The sequence below is a fragment of the Pelodiscus sinensis genome, unplaced genomic scaffold (genome assembly GCF_049634645.1).
Source record: "Pelodiscus sinensis isolate JC-2024 unplaced genomic scaffold, ASM4963464v1 ctg34, whole genome shotgun sequence".
Lineage (NCBI taxonomy): Eukaryota > Metazoa > Chordata > Testudines > Trionychidae > Pelodiscus > Pelodiscus sinensis.
In genome coordinates, this window is record NW_027465849.1 from 2,814,245 (window position 1) to 2,829,956 (window position 15,712).

Consider the following 15,712-nt stretch of genomic DNA (forward strand, 5'->3'; position numbering starts at 1 on the left):
TGTCTAACACAATCCAACAGCTAGAACTTGAAGCTAAACAAATTCCAACCGGATCGAAGGCGTACATTGACAAAAATCAAGGAAAAATATGAAAAACCCATAACTTGATACACTTATAAAAATGTAAATGGAAAAAAAGACTTAAATGTCCATCAAAATTATAAAAAATAAAAATTGGATTCGGCCAAGACTAGCTATACTGAAGATTAGACAGAATCTAATGGTTCCTTCTTGGTTTTGACTTCTGTGACCCCCAATATTTTTGTAGTAGAGGGGACCCCCTTCCCAATCCCCAAACAGCAGCTTATCTGTTGTGTCCCAGTCAGCGTCCTCCCATAGACTCCGAGGCAGAACAAGTGTGTGAGATCCTGGCCTCAGGAGTTGGGAAAGTCCCTCTGCCTGGTGCACTGCTTGAACCAGGCCTTCATGGGAACACAGGAACTGAAATAGGTCAGACGCAGAACTGGGACCTTGGCACCCCCCAGCTCATTGATCACGGCAGAGGGGATGCTGAGTATTGACGGCATATGGTGGCTTCATTACGTTATTAATGAGGATTTCAGGCACTGAGCCAGCCAGCCTGCAATGTCTTCCTAGCTTTATGGGTGAGATCCAACAAACGCCGGATGAAGACCTCATGGACAACCTCACGCACGCAGGAAGGAGGTCGTGACTTCCAACCTCGGGCCACCTCTGCTTTAATACAGAGCACAACACTGGTAGGAGGTTGGGCTTCTTGGAAATAGGTAATCCAAAGCGTTCACTCGATACTTCACAAGCAAGACAATGAACGGACACTGGGAAATTGGAAGTAAGCGACTCTTTTAATCTTGCAGGGCAAAGAAAGGGGCTTGCAATTTTTTTTTATTCCTAATTTCAAGTTGAATGGAAAAGAAAAATTCCAGCAAATTGAAGTAACATTATTTTAGTTGAAACATTTGGTTTTGAGTATTTCAAAACGATTAGTGTAAAAAGTAAAACGGAAGGATCTTTCTAAACATCAAGTCATTTCCAAACAAATATCAAAATGTTTTGGCTTGATTTTGAGCATCTTTAAACATAAGACCTTTTTTTAAAAGGAAACTGGGAAACAAATCATTTTGAACCAAAAAATATGTTTTCTTTTGAGCATTTAAAAACGCTTGTATTTAAAAAACAAAACTCATGGAAATTTCAAATTGATAAACCAAAAGAATTCCCTCCCCCTCCCCAAAAAGTCAGAATGAGACACTTTATTTTTCAGATTAAAAAAACATTTTTTTCTCAAAACAATTTGGGAAAACTGATAAATCTGTGAAACTTTTTGGAGCTTCCAAAAAAAAAAAAAATCTACATTTGCATTGAAAAAAAATTGGTTTAAAAAATGTCCATCCACTCCCACTCTCCGATTTCCATGTAAGTGTTCTCCGGTGTGACATAGGGGTGCGGTATTGTTAGACAAAAGGAGGGATTCACCAGCAGCCGGCGATTCTTTCATCAGCTCAGCATCGTATCAGTGTGTTATTTATAGTTATTGGCTGTGCCCTTCAACATTCTGTGCACCGTTGCTCTTTATACAGATGGTGCTGCCCTGTCTTACATGTTATTAGGAGGTCATGGGGGAGAGAAAGCGGGGAGATTTGAGAACTGGGGAATCGTTTGGCATTGTGGGACAAACAGGTTAGCTGGATGTTACTTCTCAAACTAGCAGGCAGTGCTGCAGTTAGCAATGCCAACATTTCAATGGCCTTTGTTAAGTTTCAGAGTTAATAACCAAAGGGGTAGTTTGGGCCTCTCCCCAGGCCAGCTTCAGGTAAACGCCAGGAAGTTCCTCTCTGCGGCACTGAGGGTGAGTCGACGCGTGGGTGACTGCTCGACGCGTGGGTGACTGCAGGAGCACGCGGATGGCAAGCCAGGGATGCTGTAGCCAGGGAGTTGCTAGAACCCCGAGTCACCTCCAAAGCCCGGGAGAGAGAGGAAGAACTGCTCAAAAAGGGGCTCTGTGGTGGTGACTTCCTTTCTAGCACTTCCCCAGGGAGCCGGACACGCTTTGGTCATGGCTAGGGTTGAGGTCGGTTTTAACCCGTGACAATGCATGGTCTGAGGAGACTGCTCCCGGTGGGTGATGTAGCCCCTACGGAGGCTTGGAAGGGAATTGAGCCCACACCAAGAACTCACCTCGGTATCAGAACAAGACTTCCCCCATGCCAGTCTGTTTCGAGTGCACATCGTACCAGCTTGGGGGGGGGGCATTAGGAAAGTCACTGCTACCCCTGCTGTCTCTCTGAGCCAAGGGGGTTACTTTAGGGCTTCCCTTTCCAGGCAAGCCAGGCCCACTTTGGTATCGTTTTTCCTGGGCCCACCCCAGCCAGGCCTCCTCTCTTAGGCTGAGTGTGTTGACATGGTGCCCTCTCCAGCCGGGTCTCCTTTCCATGCGGGCGGGGTGGGGAGAACTCCTTCTGCCCCGGAGTCCCCCTTCCAGGCTGCCACGGGGCCTTCCCCACCTGGGTTCCCTTTCCAGGCAGCCATGCCGGCACTCTCGCCCGGGTCAGGTTTCTCCTTCCAGGCGCCCGTGGCGGTGGCGGTGGCAGCGGGCTCGCCGGCTTTCCAGGCGGTGTGGGTGGCCACGTGGCGCTCCAGCAGGGTGCGGTGGGAGAAGAACTTGTTGCAGATGCAGCACTGGAAGCGCTCAGGGCGGTGGGTGCGCATGTGGACGTTGAGGGAGCTCTTCTGGGTGAAGCGCTTGCAGCAGACGGAGCACTGGAAGGCCCGCACGCCTGTGTGCGTCACCATGTGCTTGAGCAGGTAGTCTCGCAGCGAGAAGGAGCGCCAGCAGATGCTGCACTGGTGGGGCTTCTCCCCTGCAAGACAGCAGCGCGGGAGGATGTGGGACTGGGAGGCAGTGCCTGGGTCAGCCAGCTCAGACCCCTTCATCCACCTTCCCAGAGCCCCGTGGCTCAGCCCCAGCCCCAACCCCCCTGGTTCTGGATTCTAGGGCTCAGCATCAGACCTGACACTCCTCGATCCCCGATTTTTAGGGCAGCAACCCAGCCCGGATCCACCCTCGCGTCCTGCCCTGGCCTCTCCGCCTCGACTTCCTGGGGTTCACTGCCCCCCCCGCCCAACTGGGGAAGAAATGGACCATCCACTGGAGACTGGCTTCTGTACAGAGGTAGATTTCCTCCTCTGGGACAGGGTAGGGGGTCCTCTCTCTGCAGCTCTTGGGTCCTCTCCCGAAGCCCAGAGGCCTGCTGTCCAGGAGAAGGGGGAGGAGAGCCCCTTTGGGTGACCCCAGCTGGGGTGGAGCAGACTGGCTCTCAGCCGTGGAGGGCAGGAGTTGTCTCACAGCCTGCCCAGATTCTCCAGGAGAGGACAGCGTAGAGCCTTGACCGGGGCAGAGCACGTGGGGCAGGGACCCGCAGCCAAGTGGGACAGAGCGCTGGAGCGTCGCCGGGGCGATCCAGACCACCATGGGACCCCCAAACTCCCTGCTGGATACAGGCCCCCACCGTCCCGGCGCCATCCTGCCCTTCGGCAGCTGTGTCCAACGCGGGATCCTGTAGCACGTCCCAGGGCAGCAGGCCCTAGTGGGTGGACAGGCTCCGCTAACGAAGAGCCAGGTCCATCCGGGAGAACTGCTTCCTATGCGGCTGGGCCTTATACAGGGTCATGTGGGCTCAGGCCGGGCAGTAAACAGGAAGGAAACGCGCCTGGGGAAAGAATTCCTCGGGGGACTTGGCTAGGAAGCCAACACCAATGGGTTTTCCCTAGGGAAGAGTCCCCAGAAGGCAGAGACAGACACCTCTGAAGGCGGGGGAGGGCAGAGGCCTACCAGGAAAGGAAACCGAGGAAGACAAGCCCTCGATGGCTCTGACAAGGCAGGCGGAAGGAGTCTCCGAGGAACTGGCTCACCAGGGTGGAAGAGAAGCAGCTGAGCTAAGGAATTCTGCCCTGTTCTGCCTGCAGGGACCTTTCCCCAGCTACTGACAAGAGGCCCCGGCTCTGGAGGAGGGCTTGTGGTAAGGGACGGGGGACTGCCAGACAGCGGTTAGTTCAGCCTTTTCCCCCCTCCAGCGGCAGCTTGGGGCTGCAGACCTGTTTGCATCATGTTCTGCCTTTGGGTGACAAAGTAAACTGTTCAACAGCCAGCAGGCTCACAGGATTCAGACAAGGCCCACTTGGGGAAACTGAGGCAGAGACGTAATGGCGGTGCTGCCCCAGACCGCCCAGGGGCTCCCGCCGCACAGCTCTTCCCTCGCTGGGACCGCTGTCCTTGCTTTGCAGAATGGAGACGCCTCTCTAGGAGGAGACACGACTCACCGCATGGGCGCTGGACCCCAGCCCCGCCAACGAGGGTCCCTGGAACAGCCCGCCTGCTCATATAACCCACTGGCGGGTGTGTGTCACAGGTCCCTCCCCTTCTATCCCCACAACTCAGTCTGGCAGCCCTGACCTCTTAGCTTGAGAGGGCCCTGGTATGACCCTGGGGGGATGTTTATTGGCTCAGCCCCGGATTCCACCCCTGCTGAGGCGCTTCCAGCCAATCAGAGTGAGAGAATTCACTCTGCGACCCTTACCAGCTGGGAAGGAACAAAGGGCACCTGCCCCCAGGGCCCTCCACCCCCCCAGCCCTCTTACCTGAGTGGATGAACATGTGCTTGGTGTAGTTCTTGCGGGAGCTGAAGGTCTTCTGGCAGTGGCTGCACTGGTAGGAGGGATCGGAGCAGCGGGAAGGCCCCGGGCGCTGGGCCTGCTCGCCGTGCAGGGAGCCTGTCACCATGGCGCTGGGGCTGAGCTGCACCAGGTTGGCAGCTCCGGCCTCCTGCTGGCCGCTGTAGAAGCTCTGGGCCACGCCGGGCTGCGGCAGGTGGAACTGAAAGTTGCTGGTGGTGGTGCCGGGCCCAGCGGCACTCACCTCCACCTTCAGCTCCTGCTGGATGCCCAGGGAGGAGACGAACGCCAGGCCCCGGGGCTCGGGCGCCGGGAAGCTGGCTGGGGCTGGCTTGAAGTCTCCAGCCAGCGTCCTCATGTTGGAGGCCTCCAGGCTGCAATCGGAGTGGAACTTCTCACCCTCCCGGGCTGCCCCCTGACCAGCCTCATCGCTCTGCCAGGCAGGGATGAAGGACTCGGAGAAGACGTCCTGCCCGCTGAAGAAATCCTGCCCCTCCACGGCGGGGTAGTCCAGCTGCACCCCGTCCTTCCTGCCTGCCCCGCCGCTCCCACCTCCAGCATCTTTGGCCTCGCTGCAGCTGGGGAAGGCTCCCCCGCCGCATTCCCCAAAGCAGCTCAGCTTCCCCCGGTCCCTTTCCTCCTCCTCCTCTTCCTCATCCTTGATAATGACTGGCAAAGCGTCGGAAAGCTGGAGCCGCACTGGCTGGCGCTGCTTGCGGCTGTGGCAGCTGGGCTGAGCCTCGGCCGGATGCAGCCCGCTGTATGGCCCCTCGCCGTCACTGCCGGCTGCTGCCAACTCCCCCTCCGAGGCGGCCCTCTCCCTTGGCTCCCCCAGCGGCCTCTGCTGGGAAAGCAGGTCACGGAGCTTGTAGCGTACCTCCAAGGCACCCAGGAGCTTGGGGGGTTCCAGTGGGGCAGGGCCCGGAGTCTCCATCTCGCCAGGCCGGGAGGCTGGGAGGCTGACAAGGCCTGGGCTCTCCTTGGTTTGCTCCTGGGGCTTGTCAGCCAGTGGCCTGGGGATGGCAAGAGGCACAGAGGGGGGAGCTGTGGGCGGCTTGGGGCTGTGGCTCTGGGAGATGATCTGGGTGCACTCGTCGATGACCGTCTTGATCTGGAGGATGGAAGCGGCCGTCAGGATCTGCAAGGCCTCGGACTGGGCCACCACCAGGGAGCCGCTGTACATGAACTCCACCAGCTGCTGCACCACCTGGCTGGGGACCACAGCGGGCACCTCGATCTCCGAGTAGCCCAGCAGCAGCTTGTCGTGGAAGAAGGGGCTGCCGGCGGCCAGCACGCAGCGGTGGGCCCGCAGCGTGGCCTCGTGGATGTGCACCGTCACGTCGCAGAAGTGCCCGCCCAGGCGCTGCCCGTTCAGCGTCTCCAGCAGGGACTTGCTGAAGTTCTGCAGGTGGATGTAATGGACGGCCTCCGCCATGGCTGCTTCGATCCAGGCCAAATGGGCAAGCGGAGGGGGGGGGGGCGGAGTGTGTCCGTATCAGGGGAGAGCTCAGGGTTCACCGGAGGGTTAGACACACATCAGTGGCACATGGAGAACCCTGGGGGTGGAAATGTCATGAGATGCTGCAGAGGGGGGAGCTGGGCTGCAGGGACGTGCTTCATGCAAAACCTGAAAGAGAGAGACAAGGGACAGCAGCTGCTGGGGGGTTGTCAATGGCCTGTGATATCAGTCAAGATCTGGTGTCACTCAGGTCTCAAACTCCATGACTTTAGCACAGCTGCCTCTTGACCAGCTAGCCCCCCCTCCGTCTAGCACCTTACATGTCTCTCCTCCTCCGGAGACCATCCCAGCCCTCAGCTGACACGCAGCAAGGAAAGGCGGGGTGCATGCTGCGTGCTGTGTTAGAAGAGCAAGGCCGCTCGTGGAAAGGGGTGAGCAAGATGTGAGCGATTTGAAAGGGCAGAGTCCAGAGTGAATGGTCCAGAGCGAAAGTTAGTATCAACACCAGCCTTAGCTTAGTGATACGGCTATATGCTCAGGGGGGAGAGCTAGAGGTTGGCTGATCTAATTCCCTTCCTCTAAGACCAGTAGAGTTTGGCTGGTATAAGCTGAATCCGTGCTAGGAGCGCTCTGCCAGTACAGGCTGGGCAGCCTAGTGGAGAGACATCGAGACTAAGGACACTTGGGTTTAATTCCCGGCTCAGCTGGGCGACACTCGGCCCCTATCCCTGTGTCACAGATTGGGATAATGAGACGGACTTTCTCTGCAATGCGCTTCCCCATGCCAAGCACTGCACCAGACAGGAGTGGTGGCGCCAGCTGATCGGAGGTAGCTGCAGTGTCTCTTCAGCCTCCCAGGGCGAGAATCTGCTCCGCTTCCTCCTTCCCACTCGCAGGAGGGACGGTTGAGTCCCGTGGGAACCGGGGGAGCCCCCGGACGCAACCGGCAAAGGAACCAGCCTGACGTGCCTTGCTGGGCTCATTAAATCCCAAGGGGTTTGAGCCAAAGGCAGGTGTCGGCGGGCGGGACAGGTGAGGTCCTCGGTCCCCCCCCGGCACTCTAACTCCTGCCCTGAGAACCTGGGTGTCCTGGCTCCCCCGCGATCTAGCCCCCCCGTGTCCTAGGTCCCCCCCCCGCATTCTAACTCTAGCTCCTCTAGCCCCCCCAACCTCCCTCCCAGCCCAGAGCCAGGAACCCGGGTGTCCTGGCTCCCAGCCCCCCCCCGCACTCTCCCTCCTTGTGCTCTAGCCCCCCCCCCCCGAGAACCCGGGTGTCCTGGCTCCCAGCCCCCCCCCGCACTCTCCCTCCTTGTGCTCTAGCCCCCCCCCCCGAGAACCCGGGTGTCCTGGCTCCCAGCCCCTCCCCCGCGCTCTAGCCCCCCCCCCCGCGCTCTAGCCCCCCCCCCGCAGTTCCCCTCCTTGTGCTCTAGCCCCCCCCCCCCCGAGAACCCAGGGGTCCTGGTCCCCAGCCCCCCCCCCCGCGCTCTAACCCCCCCCCCCCCGCTTGAGCCAGGAACCCAGGACTCCTGGTTCCCCTCCCCCCCCCCACGTCAGGCAGGGTCAGGTGAGGGGCGGGGCCTGCCAGGGGCGGGGCTTATCGGGCCGGTGGGCGTGGCCAGACGGTCCCTGGCGAGGGCGGGGCCCCGCGGGGAGGAGGCGGGGGGGCGGGGCTCCGTGAGCGGGGGCGGGGCCTCACTCACCTCCCCGGGGCCCCTCCGGGACACGCCGGGCCTTTCCCTTCCGCGACCCGGAACCGCCCCGCCGCCCCGCTTCCGCCCGTCGAGTCACTTCCGGGTTGAGGCGGGCCTCGACTAAGCGAGCGGCCTAGAGCGGCGGGCCCGCGGCTCCCAGGCCGGAAGTGACGGCGGGACGCACCATCGAGAGCGGAAGTGCGGGGGTAGCCGGGCAGGTCATAGAGAGGCCTCTCGGGGGAGAGAGCGGCTCCATGAGGCGGGACCTCCAGAGTTGGCTCCTCTGGGGGAGGGGTTGGATTCTCCAGCCCCCCTCTGGCCCCGCCCCCGAGGAGCCTCCTCCCTGGGGGGGCGGGGGAGGGGGGGGCGGGTATTTTTGTCCTTGTCTCCACCCAGTCATAGAGTTGCCAGATGGTTTAACAAAAAATACCCCCCCCCCCAAAAAAAAAACCCGCCGGGAAAAAATTCTGTTGAGGAAAAAAAAAAAAAAAAAGGTCCCTGCGCCTTTAAATGCCCTCGCTCCTTGCTCCCCCCCCCTCCCCAGATGTGGTGGGGGATAAATGTCCCCGGTGGGGTTCTGTCCGAGGAAAGCCGAGAATACCGAACCCGGACGTGACATTTTACGTGTCTGGTATTTTCTGGGTTTTCTTTGCCGAATAGAAGGCAAACTGTCCGGGTGAAAACCGGACACGGGGCACCCAGACAAAAAGGGGGGGAATGGCTGAAAACAAAGGGACTAACCCCAATTATTGCATTTCTGGGCAGAAAAATAATTTAACATTTTTGGAAATCATCAACCCCTTAGTGCCCATTTTGAAGATAATCTGGGGCCCACACGCGGCCGTGACAGGTTCATGGGGGACCCCGCTTGAAGTCCAGTTTTAAGGTGGGCCGCCTGTCCAGGAAGCCCTGCCCTGCACCTCCTCTTGTTGTTTGCAGCTGAGGGGTTTATTTTGGCAGGCGTCTGAAAGGGGGGCCGTGTTAGTCTGTCATAGAAACAGCTTAAAAAACAACTAACTGTCCTGCGGCGCCCTTAGAGACTAACAAAGACTAACATGATCCCTTAGATGGGATCATGAGCTTTTGAGAGCACAACCCACTTCGTCAGAGGACTGGAGTTTAAGGGGTCCGGGTTCCAAATAAATAGCAGAGAAAGAGAGGGGATGGGGAAGGAAAGGAAAGTAGAAAAAAATGAGAAAAGAATAGTCAATTGGTGTGTCCATGCTAAATGAAGCTGATAGAGTGGGATCTTAGTGCTGACCCAGCATGGCTGTTCTTATGAATGGGACACATCCGGCTCAACTAATTAGCCTCATTTACATGGGTCCGACATTTGACAGGTATTTTTTTCTGCTGTTCTATGTATCTCTTGCTTTCTGTTAGTTCCATTCCAATTCATCTGATGAAGTGGGAAAGCTCATGATTCTATATATTTTCGTTAATCTCTAAAGTACCATGGGATTATTAATTGTTTTGAAAGTTACAGATGAACATGGTGACCGCTCTGAGACTTTTAAAGGAGCAATCCTTGCCAGAGGATGTGGTGAAGGCTAGGACTTTAACTTTAAAAGCGCTAGGTAGATTCATGGAGGTTAGGTCCATCGATGGCTTTAAGCCAGGACGGGTAGGAATGGTGTCCCTAGCCTCTGTTTGTCTGGAGGTGGATGACAAGGGAGGGATCCACATGAGGATTACCTGTCGTGTTCCCTTTCTCTGGGACATCTGGTATTGGCCACTGTCAGCAGTACTGGGCTGGATAGACTGTTGGTCTGACCCAGTATGGCCATTCTTACGTAATATCCAACCTAGGCCTCCCCCCCTGTAACTTGAGACCACTGCTCCTTGTTCTGTCACCTGTCACCATTGAGAACAGCCTCTTTCCAGCCTCTTTGGAACCTCCCTTCAGGAAGTTGAAGGCTGCTATGAAATCCCCCCTCACTCTTCTGTTCTGCAGACTAAATAAACCCAAATCCCTCAGCCTCTCCTCATAGGTCATGTGCTCCAGCTCCTGAATCATTTTAATTGTCCTCCACTGACCCCTCTTCAATGCATTCACATCCTTTTTGTAGTGGGGGGCCCCCCAGAACTGGACACAATACTCCAGATGTGGCCTCCCCAGTGCCGAATAAAGGGGAATAATCACTTCTCTAGATATGTTGGCAATGCGCCTCCTAATGCACCTCATTATGCCATTAGACTTCTTGGCTACAAGGGCCCATTGTTGACTCACATGCAGCTTCTCATCCACTGTAACCCCCAGGTCCTTTTCTGCTGAACTGCTACTTAGCCAGTCGGTCCCCAGCCAGTAACAATACTTGGGATTCTTCTGTCCCAAGGGCAGGACTCTGCACTTGTCCTTGTTGAATCTCATCAAATTTCTTTTGGCCCAGTCCTCCATTTTGTCTCGGTTACTCTGGACCCTTTCTCTACCCTCCAACGTATCTACCCCCTAGCTTAGTGTCATCCGCAAACTTGCTGAGGGTGCAATCCATCCCCTCATCCACGTCATTAATAAAGAGCTTGAACAAAACTGTCCATAGAACCAATCTTTGGGGCACTCCACTTGAAACTGACTGCCAGCCAGATGTAGAGCCATTGATCACTACCCATTGAGCCATGAGCCCGACAAGCTACCCAGGTTTCTATCCACTTTACAGTCCCTTTATCCAATCCATACTTCCTTAACTTGCTGGCAAAAATATTGTGGGAGACCGGATCAAAGTCAAGGTAGATCATGTCCACCGACTTCCCCATGTCCACAGAGCCATTTACCTCATCGTAGAAGGCAATCGGGTTGGTCAGGCACGACTTGCCCTTGGTGAATCCATGTTGACTGTTCCTGATCACTTTCCTCTCCTGCAAGTGCTTCAAAATGGATTCCTAGAGGATCCTCTTCATGATTTTTCCGGGGACTGAGGTGAGGCTGACTGGTCTATGGTTCCCTGGATTGTCCTTCTTCCCTTTTTTAAAGATGGACACTACATTTGCCTTTTTCCAATTGTTCGGGATCTCCCCGACCTTGAGTTTTCAAAGATAATGGCTTTTGCTGATGTCCTTCATCCATATCTCTCACACATTCCTGTCTCTTGTACAACAAAAACATGAACGAGGATTTACAAACAAAATAATAATAAAAAAAGCAAATCATGACATGTTTCCACTATATTATATTATAATGGCTACTGTAAAAACAAAATAATCCAAGTCTATTTCTACAATACTTCTAAATCAAATAATTCAAAATCATTTCTATAACAATAGCAACTATAAAAATCTAAATCTAGTTCTACTTCAAAATAATTTTAAAAAATATTAAAACTTGAATGCTTAAAATATCACTACAAATAAGAAATAAGACTTTCTACAAGACCTCTGCCCCCTTCCTGTCAGTAGCACGGCTGGGGCTGGGAGATGTGTATGGGGGGGGGGGTCTGGGTTTGTGCCCAGAGTTTGACACTGACACCGTGGGGATCTGTGCAGGTGCCGGGACGGATGGCCAGGGCCGGACTCCTGCTGCTGCCTCTTCTCCTCTGCTTCGGGCCAGAGACCGCCGGGAGCATCAACCCAGATGAGCTTAGAGTGATCGTGGATTATGTGAATCTGTGAGTGACCGGCCTGGGGTTCTCTCTTCCCGTCCCTGCCCCTGTCGCCCAATGGGGACGAGCAGCAGGGAATGGCCCTGGCTGTGTCCCTCCAGCTGGCAGGCTGGCCCGGCAGGTCAGGGAGCCCCACAGTGCCTGGCTCTGCCTAGACCCTGCCTGAGAGCAGGGGGCTGCTACCGTGCCAGGCTCCAGAGACACCAAAATGAGGGCTGAGAGCAGCCAACCTGGCAGGGATGCCCCGTCCTCTGCATTAGATCACACCCCATCTCCATTCTAGGGGTGATTCTGGGGGCCCTGGGGAGAGGAAGCCCAGAAGAAGTAAGAACATCAGCATGACTATGCTGAGGTCAGACCAAAAGTCCATCTAGCCCAGGATTCTGTCTTCCATCAGTGGCCGATGCCAGGTGCTCCAGAGGGAATGAACAAAACAGGGACTCATCAGGTGATTCCTTCCCTGTCACCCATTCCCAGCTTCTGACAAACAGAGACACCATTCCTACCCATCCTGGCTAATAAGTATTGAGGGACAGATCCTCCATGAATTTATCTAGCATTTTTTTGAATCCTGTTTTAATGTTGACCTTCACCACATGCTCTGGCGAGGAGTTCCACAGGTTGACTGTGTGCTGCGTGACAAAATGCTTCCTTGTGTTTGTTTCACATCTACTGCCTCTTCATTTCATTGGGTGATGCCTCGTTCTTGTCCTACGAGGAGTAAACAATACCTTTATTATTTATTTATAAATGATCTAGAGAAAGGGGTAAACAGTGAGGTGGCAAAATTTGCAGATAATACCAAACTGCTCAAGGTAGCTCAGATCAAAGCAGACTGGGAAGAGCTTCACAAAGATCTCACCAAACTAAGTGATCAGGCAACAAAATGGCAAATGAAATATAATGTTGATAAGTGTAAAGTAATGCACATTGGAAAAAATAATCCCAACTATATATACAATAGGATGTGAACTAATTTAGCTACAGCTACTCAAGAGAGAGATCTTGGAGTCATTGTGGATAGTTCTCTGAAAACGTCCACTCAGTGTGCAGCGGCAGTCAGAAAAGCAAATAGAATGTTAGGAATCAGAGAATATCTTATTGCCTCTATAAAACTATAGGACGCCCACATCCTGAATACTGCGTCCAGATGTGGTCACCTCCTCTCAAAAAAGATCTTTTGGCATTGGAAAAGGTTCAGAAAAGGGCAACAAAAATGATGAGGGGTTTGAAACGGGTCCATATGAAGAGAGATTAAAAAGACTTGGACTTTTCGGCTTAGAAAAGAGGAGACTAAGGGGGGATATGATAGAGGTGTATAAAATCATGACTGGCGTGGAAAGAGTGAGTAGGGAAAAGTTATTTACTTATTCCCACAATATAAGAACTAGGGGTCACCATGGGTACGTCTAGACTACAGGCTTCTGTCGACAGAAGTTTTGTCGACAGATACTGTCGACAAAACTTCTGTCGACAAAGAGCGTCTAGACTACATTGAGTTCTGTCGACAAAGCAAGCTGCTTTGTCGACATGGTAGTGTAGACGCAAAGGACAGTTTACATTCAATAACACCTTCTGTCGACAGAACTTCAGCGGTAGTGTAGACGCAGGTATAGTTTTGTTGACAAAAGTCCACTTTTGTCAACAAAACTCTGTAGTCTAGACACACCCCATATGAAATGAATAGGCAGCAGGTTAAAACAAACAAAAGGAAGTTTTTCTTCACTTAGCACACAGTTAACCTGTGGAACTCCATGCCAAGGGATGTGGTGAAGCCTAGGACTTTAACAGGGTTCAAAAAAGAGCTAGATAGATTCATGGAGGTTAGGTCCATCAATGGCTATTAGCAGGACTCGCCAAGCGGCGGCAAGTCCCGCTCGCCAGCCACGCGATTTCGTGTGGTTCTGCACTCTGCACATGTGCTGATCGTTCTGCACATGCACAGATCTCTCTGTGCCAGCTCTTCTGGGTTGTAATCTACTCACCACGGGTGAGTAGATTATATTATTTGTCGAGCCCTGGCTATTAGCTAGGATGGGTAGGAATAGTGTCCCTGGCCTTTGTTTGTGTGGAGATGGATGACAAGGGAGGGATCACATGATGATTACCTGTGGTGCTCCCTTCCTCTGGGGCATCTGGTATTGGCCACTGTTGGCAGACAAGATACTGGGCTAGATGGACCTTAGGTCTGACCCAGTATGGCCGATCTTATGTTCTTTATGTTCATTCTGGGAAATGTGGGAGGAGAAGGAGCCCAGAGCTGAGATGTTTTATTTAGGACCTATTCCTCCTCCTCCTCCTTTTGCTTGGCACCTGCCGGCTCACATGGTGACCTCTGACCCCTCTGTGTTGTGCCCTCTTTCAGTAATGGGGGAGTTAACAAGCAATACGCCTTCGCTGCCGCACTGCCCCATGGCACTTGCAGCAATCCCCAGGATGTGTCCACCTATCTGCCCCGGGACCAGCTAGCAGACATGAGACAGAAGATCCGCCAGTTTGGAGACCTGTACAACCCGCCCCGTGGGAACATCGTGGCCGCCCGGCCAAAGAACGTGGTCACCCCCAAGGGGAACTACACGGAGCACAGCGAGTGGCGTCTGCTCCACGGAGATCAGAACAGCCTCGTGGCCCAGCTGAAAGCCAGGACCTACGGCCAGAACAGCTGCCTCATCTTATTCACCTTCAACTCACCCTGCTCTGCCAAGTGTCTGCGTGAGGCCGGGCGCGCCAACATCGTGCAGATGACCAGCGACGCCTTCCGCCCCCTCGACAGCAACTACAAGGCCTTCGTCTTCCAGCAAATATTCAACTATGACCTGAAGCCTGAAGTGACCCGCCAGGCCCTGCTACAGGCCTGGCACCGACTGCGCGATGTCCCCTTGCTGCGCTGTGACAACAACGGCTGCAGGGACTGCACGGTAGCGGAGCCTCAGAACAACCCCTGCCTGGCAGGGAAGAGGTAGATGATGAAGCAGAGCCAGGAACCTGTCACCTGCTAAGATATATCTTTCCTATCCTATCCTTTTCTTGAGATATTTAACGGTATGCCAGTAATGCAAGGCCTACAGGACCTCATGTATCCTGTATGAATCAGCTTTAGCAAGAGCAGTGTGATAAGTACAGGGTTAAGATTGATTTCTTTTATTTTTCGTGTTTTTCTTGAGAGATGCATTGCGGAAGGGTTGTGAAAGGCCTTTGCAGGTAAAACTTACAGTTGATTCGTGACCATTACTCAATATTGCAGGAATAAACATCAATCAAATCTGCGAAGTGCAGGAAAACTTGAGAGAACAGGTTTCTTGGTACTTAACCACAGTATTTCCCGCCCTTCTCTTTGTTCAGTCCAAGAATCATAGAATGATAGAACACTAGGACTGGAAGGGACCGCGAGAGGTCATCGAGTGCAGTCCCCTGCCCTCATGGCAGGACCCAGTTCTGTCTAGACGAGTGGTTCCCAATCTTTACGGCATCACGCCCCCTTTTTGATTTTTCAGAATCCCTCACCCCCCCAAATAGCAGCAAAACTTGTTGAGCAAAAAAAAAAAAAGATCCCGTGACTATGAAAGTCTATTAGGTAATTAAGATCTGCACACTTAGATAAGTCCAGTTTTATAACATAGATTTTGTTCATGTTATCCACAGAGGAGATTCAATTAATCTGGATACTCAGTGCTATATTCTTTGTAATATTTGCCACAGTGATTCCCGTGATAATAAAGCTTATTTTAATTGCATTTCCTGATTTGAAGTGTGACTGTCACTCGGCACCTGCACACCCTCCTGACGGGGAATCTTATTGTTTCCCCAGCTTGTAACCTGGGATAGGGAGGACAAACTTAGAATCTCTGATCAGTTTGAGCCTTATCCACCTAAAATGTCACTATAGTTCCTTCCCAGATTACAAACTGCGGGGGGTTCGCTCCACCACTGGCCTTCCTCTGGCTGGGTGAGTGGAAAAGAAACACGTCCCAAGCAGGCTGCAAGCTACAATCTAGAACCAACCCCATTCCGTGTGCCCCCGCTCTAGAACCCCAATCCACAAGAGTGCTCCAATCTAGAAGAGTGTTCCCTGTAAGCGAGGTGCTTGTGCTGCAGCTCAGGAGAGATTCGAATGCTGCCCCACTGATTAGCAAGTGCCCACTGTTAGGTTTTTTTGTTTCTATTGGTGGTGCCCATTTCAACATGCTTCGGTGCACATAAAATTTTTATTCCACACATGGATGGAAAATATTAGAGGGAACATTGATCTAGAACCATATTATCGGGCAAGCGTTAATCTAGAACCTGGCACATGATCACAATCCAACCTAGAACCC

General features: G+C 53.5%; 2 protein-coding genes across 12 annotated transcripts; one reads left to right on the plus strand and one right to left on the minus strand.

The window, feature by feature from the left end:
* Positions 1–805: 805 nt before the first annotated feature.
* ZBTB45 (zinc finger and BTB domain containing 45) lies at positions 806–7,947 on the minus strand. 4 transcript variants are annotated; one of them, XM_075915177.1, is made up of 3 exons: positions 7,810–7,947; positions 4,618–6,277; positions 806–2,840 (listed from the first exon to the last, which is right to left on the minus strand). In XM_075915177.1, the coding sequence occupies exons 2-3, from the start codon at positions 6,083–6,085 to the stop codon at positions 2,362–2,364; spliced, it is 1,947 nt and encodes a 648-aa protein (XP_075771292.1). In that variant the 5' UTR covers positions 6,086–6,277; positions 7,810–7,947; the 3' UTR covers positions 806–2,361. The 4 variants fall into 4 exon arrangements, with proteins under 4 accessions (XP_075771292.1, XP_075771294.1, XP_075771293.1 ...); XM_075915179.1 differs by lacking the exon at positions 7,810–7,947 and adding an exon at positions 7,079–7,217; XM_075915178.1 differs by lacking the exon at positions 7,810–7,947 and adding an exon at positions 6,869–7,006.
* On the plus strand, positions 7,005–15,130 carry LOC102461190 (uncharacterized). Of its 8 annotated transcripts, none has more exons than XM_075915206.1 (3): positions 7,005–7,141; positions 11,281–11,402; positions 13,762–15,130. In XM_075915206.1, exons 2-3 carry the CDS (start codon positions 11,293–11,295, stop codon positions 14,357–14,359), a joined length of 708 nt encoding a protein of 235 aa, XP_075771321.1. In that variant the 5' UTR covers positions 7,005–7,141; positions 11,281–11,292; the 3' UTR covers positions 14,360–15,130. The 8 variants fall into 8 exon arrangements, with proteins under 8 accessions (XP_075771321.1, XP_075771322.1, XP_075771323.1 ...); XM_075915207.1 differs by lacking the exon at positions 7,005–7,141 and adding an exon at positions 7,877–7,998; XM_075915208.1 differs by lacking the exon at positions 7,005–7,141 and adding an exon at positions 7,892–8,018.
* Positions 15,131–15,712: the final 582 nt, after the last annotated feature.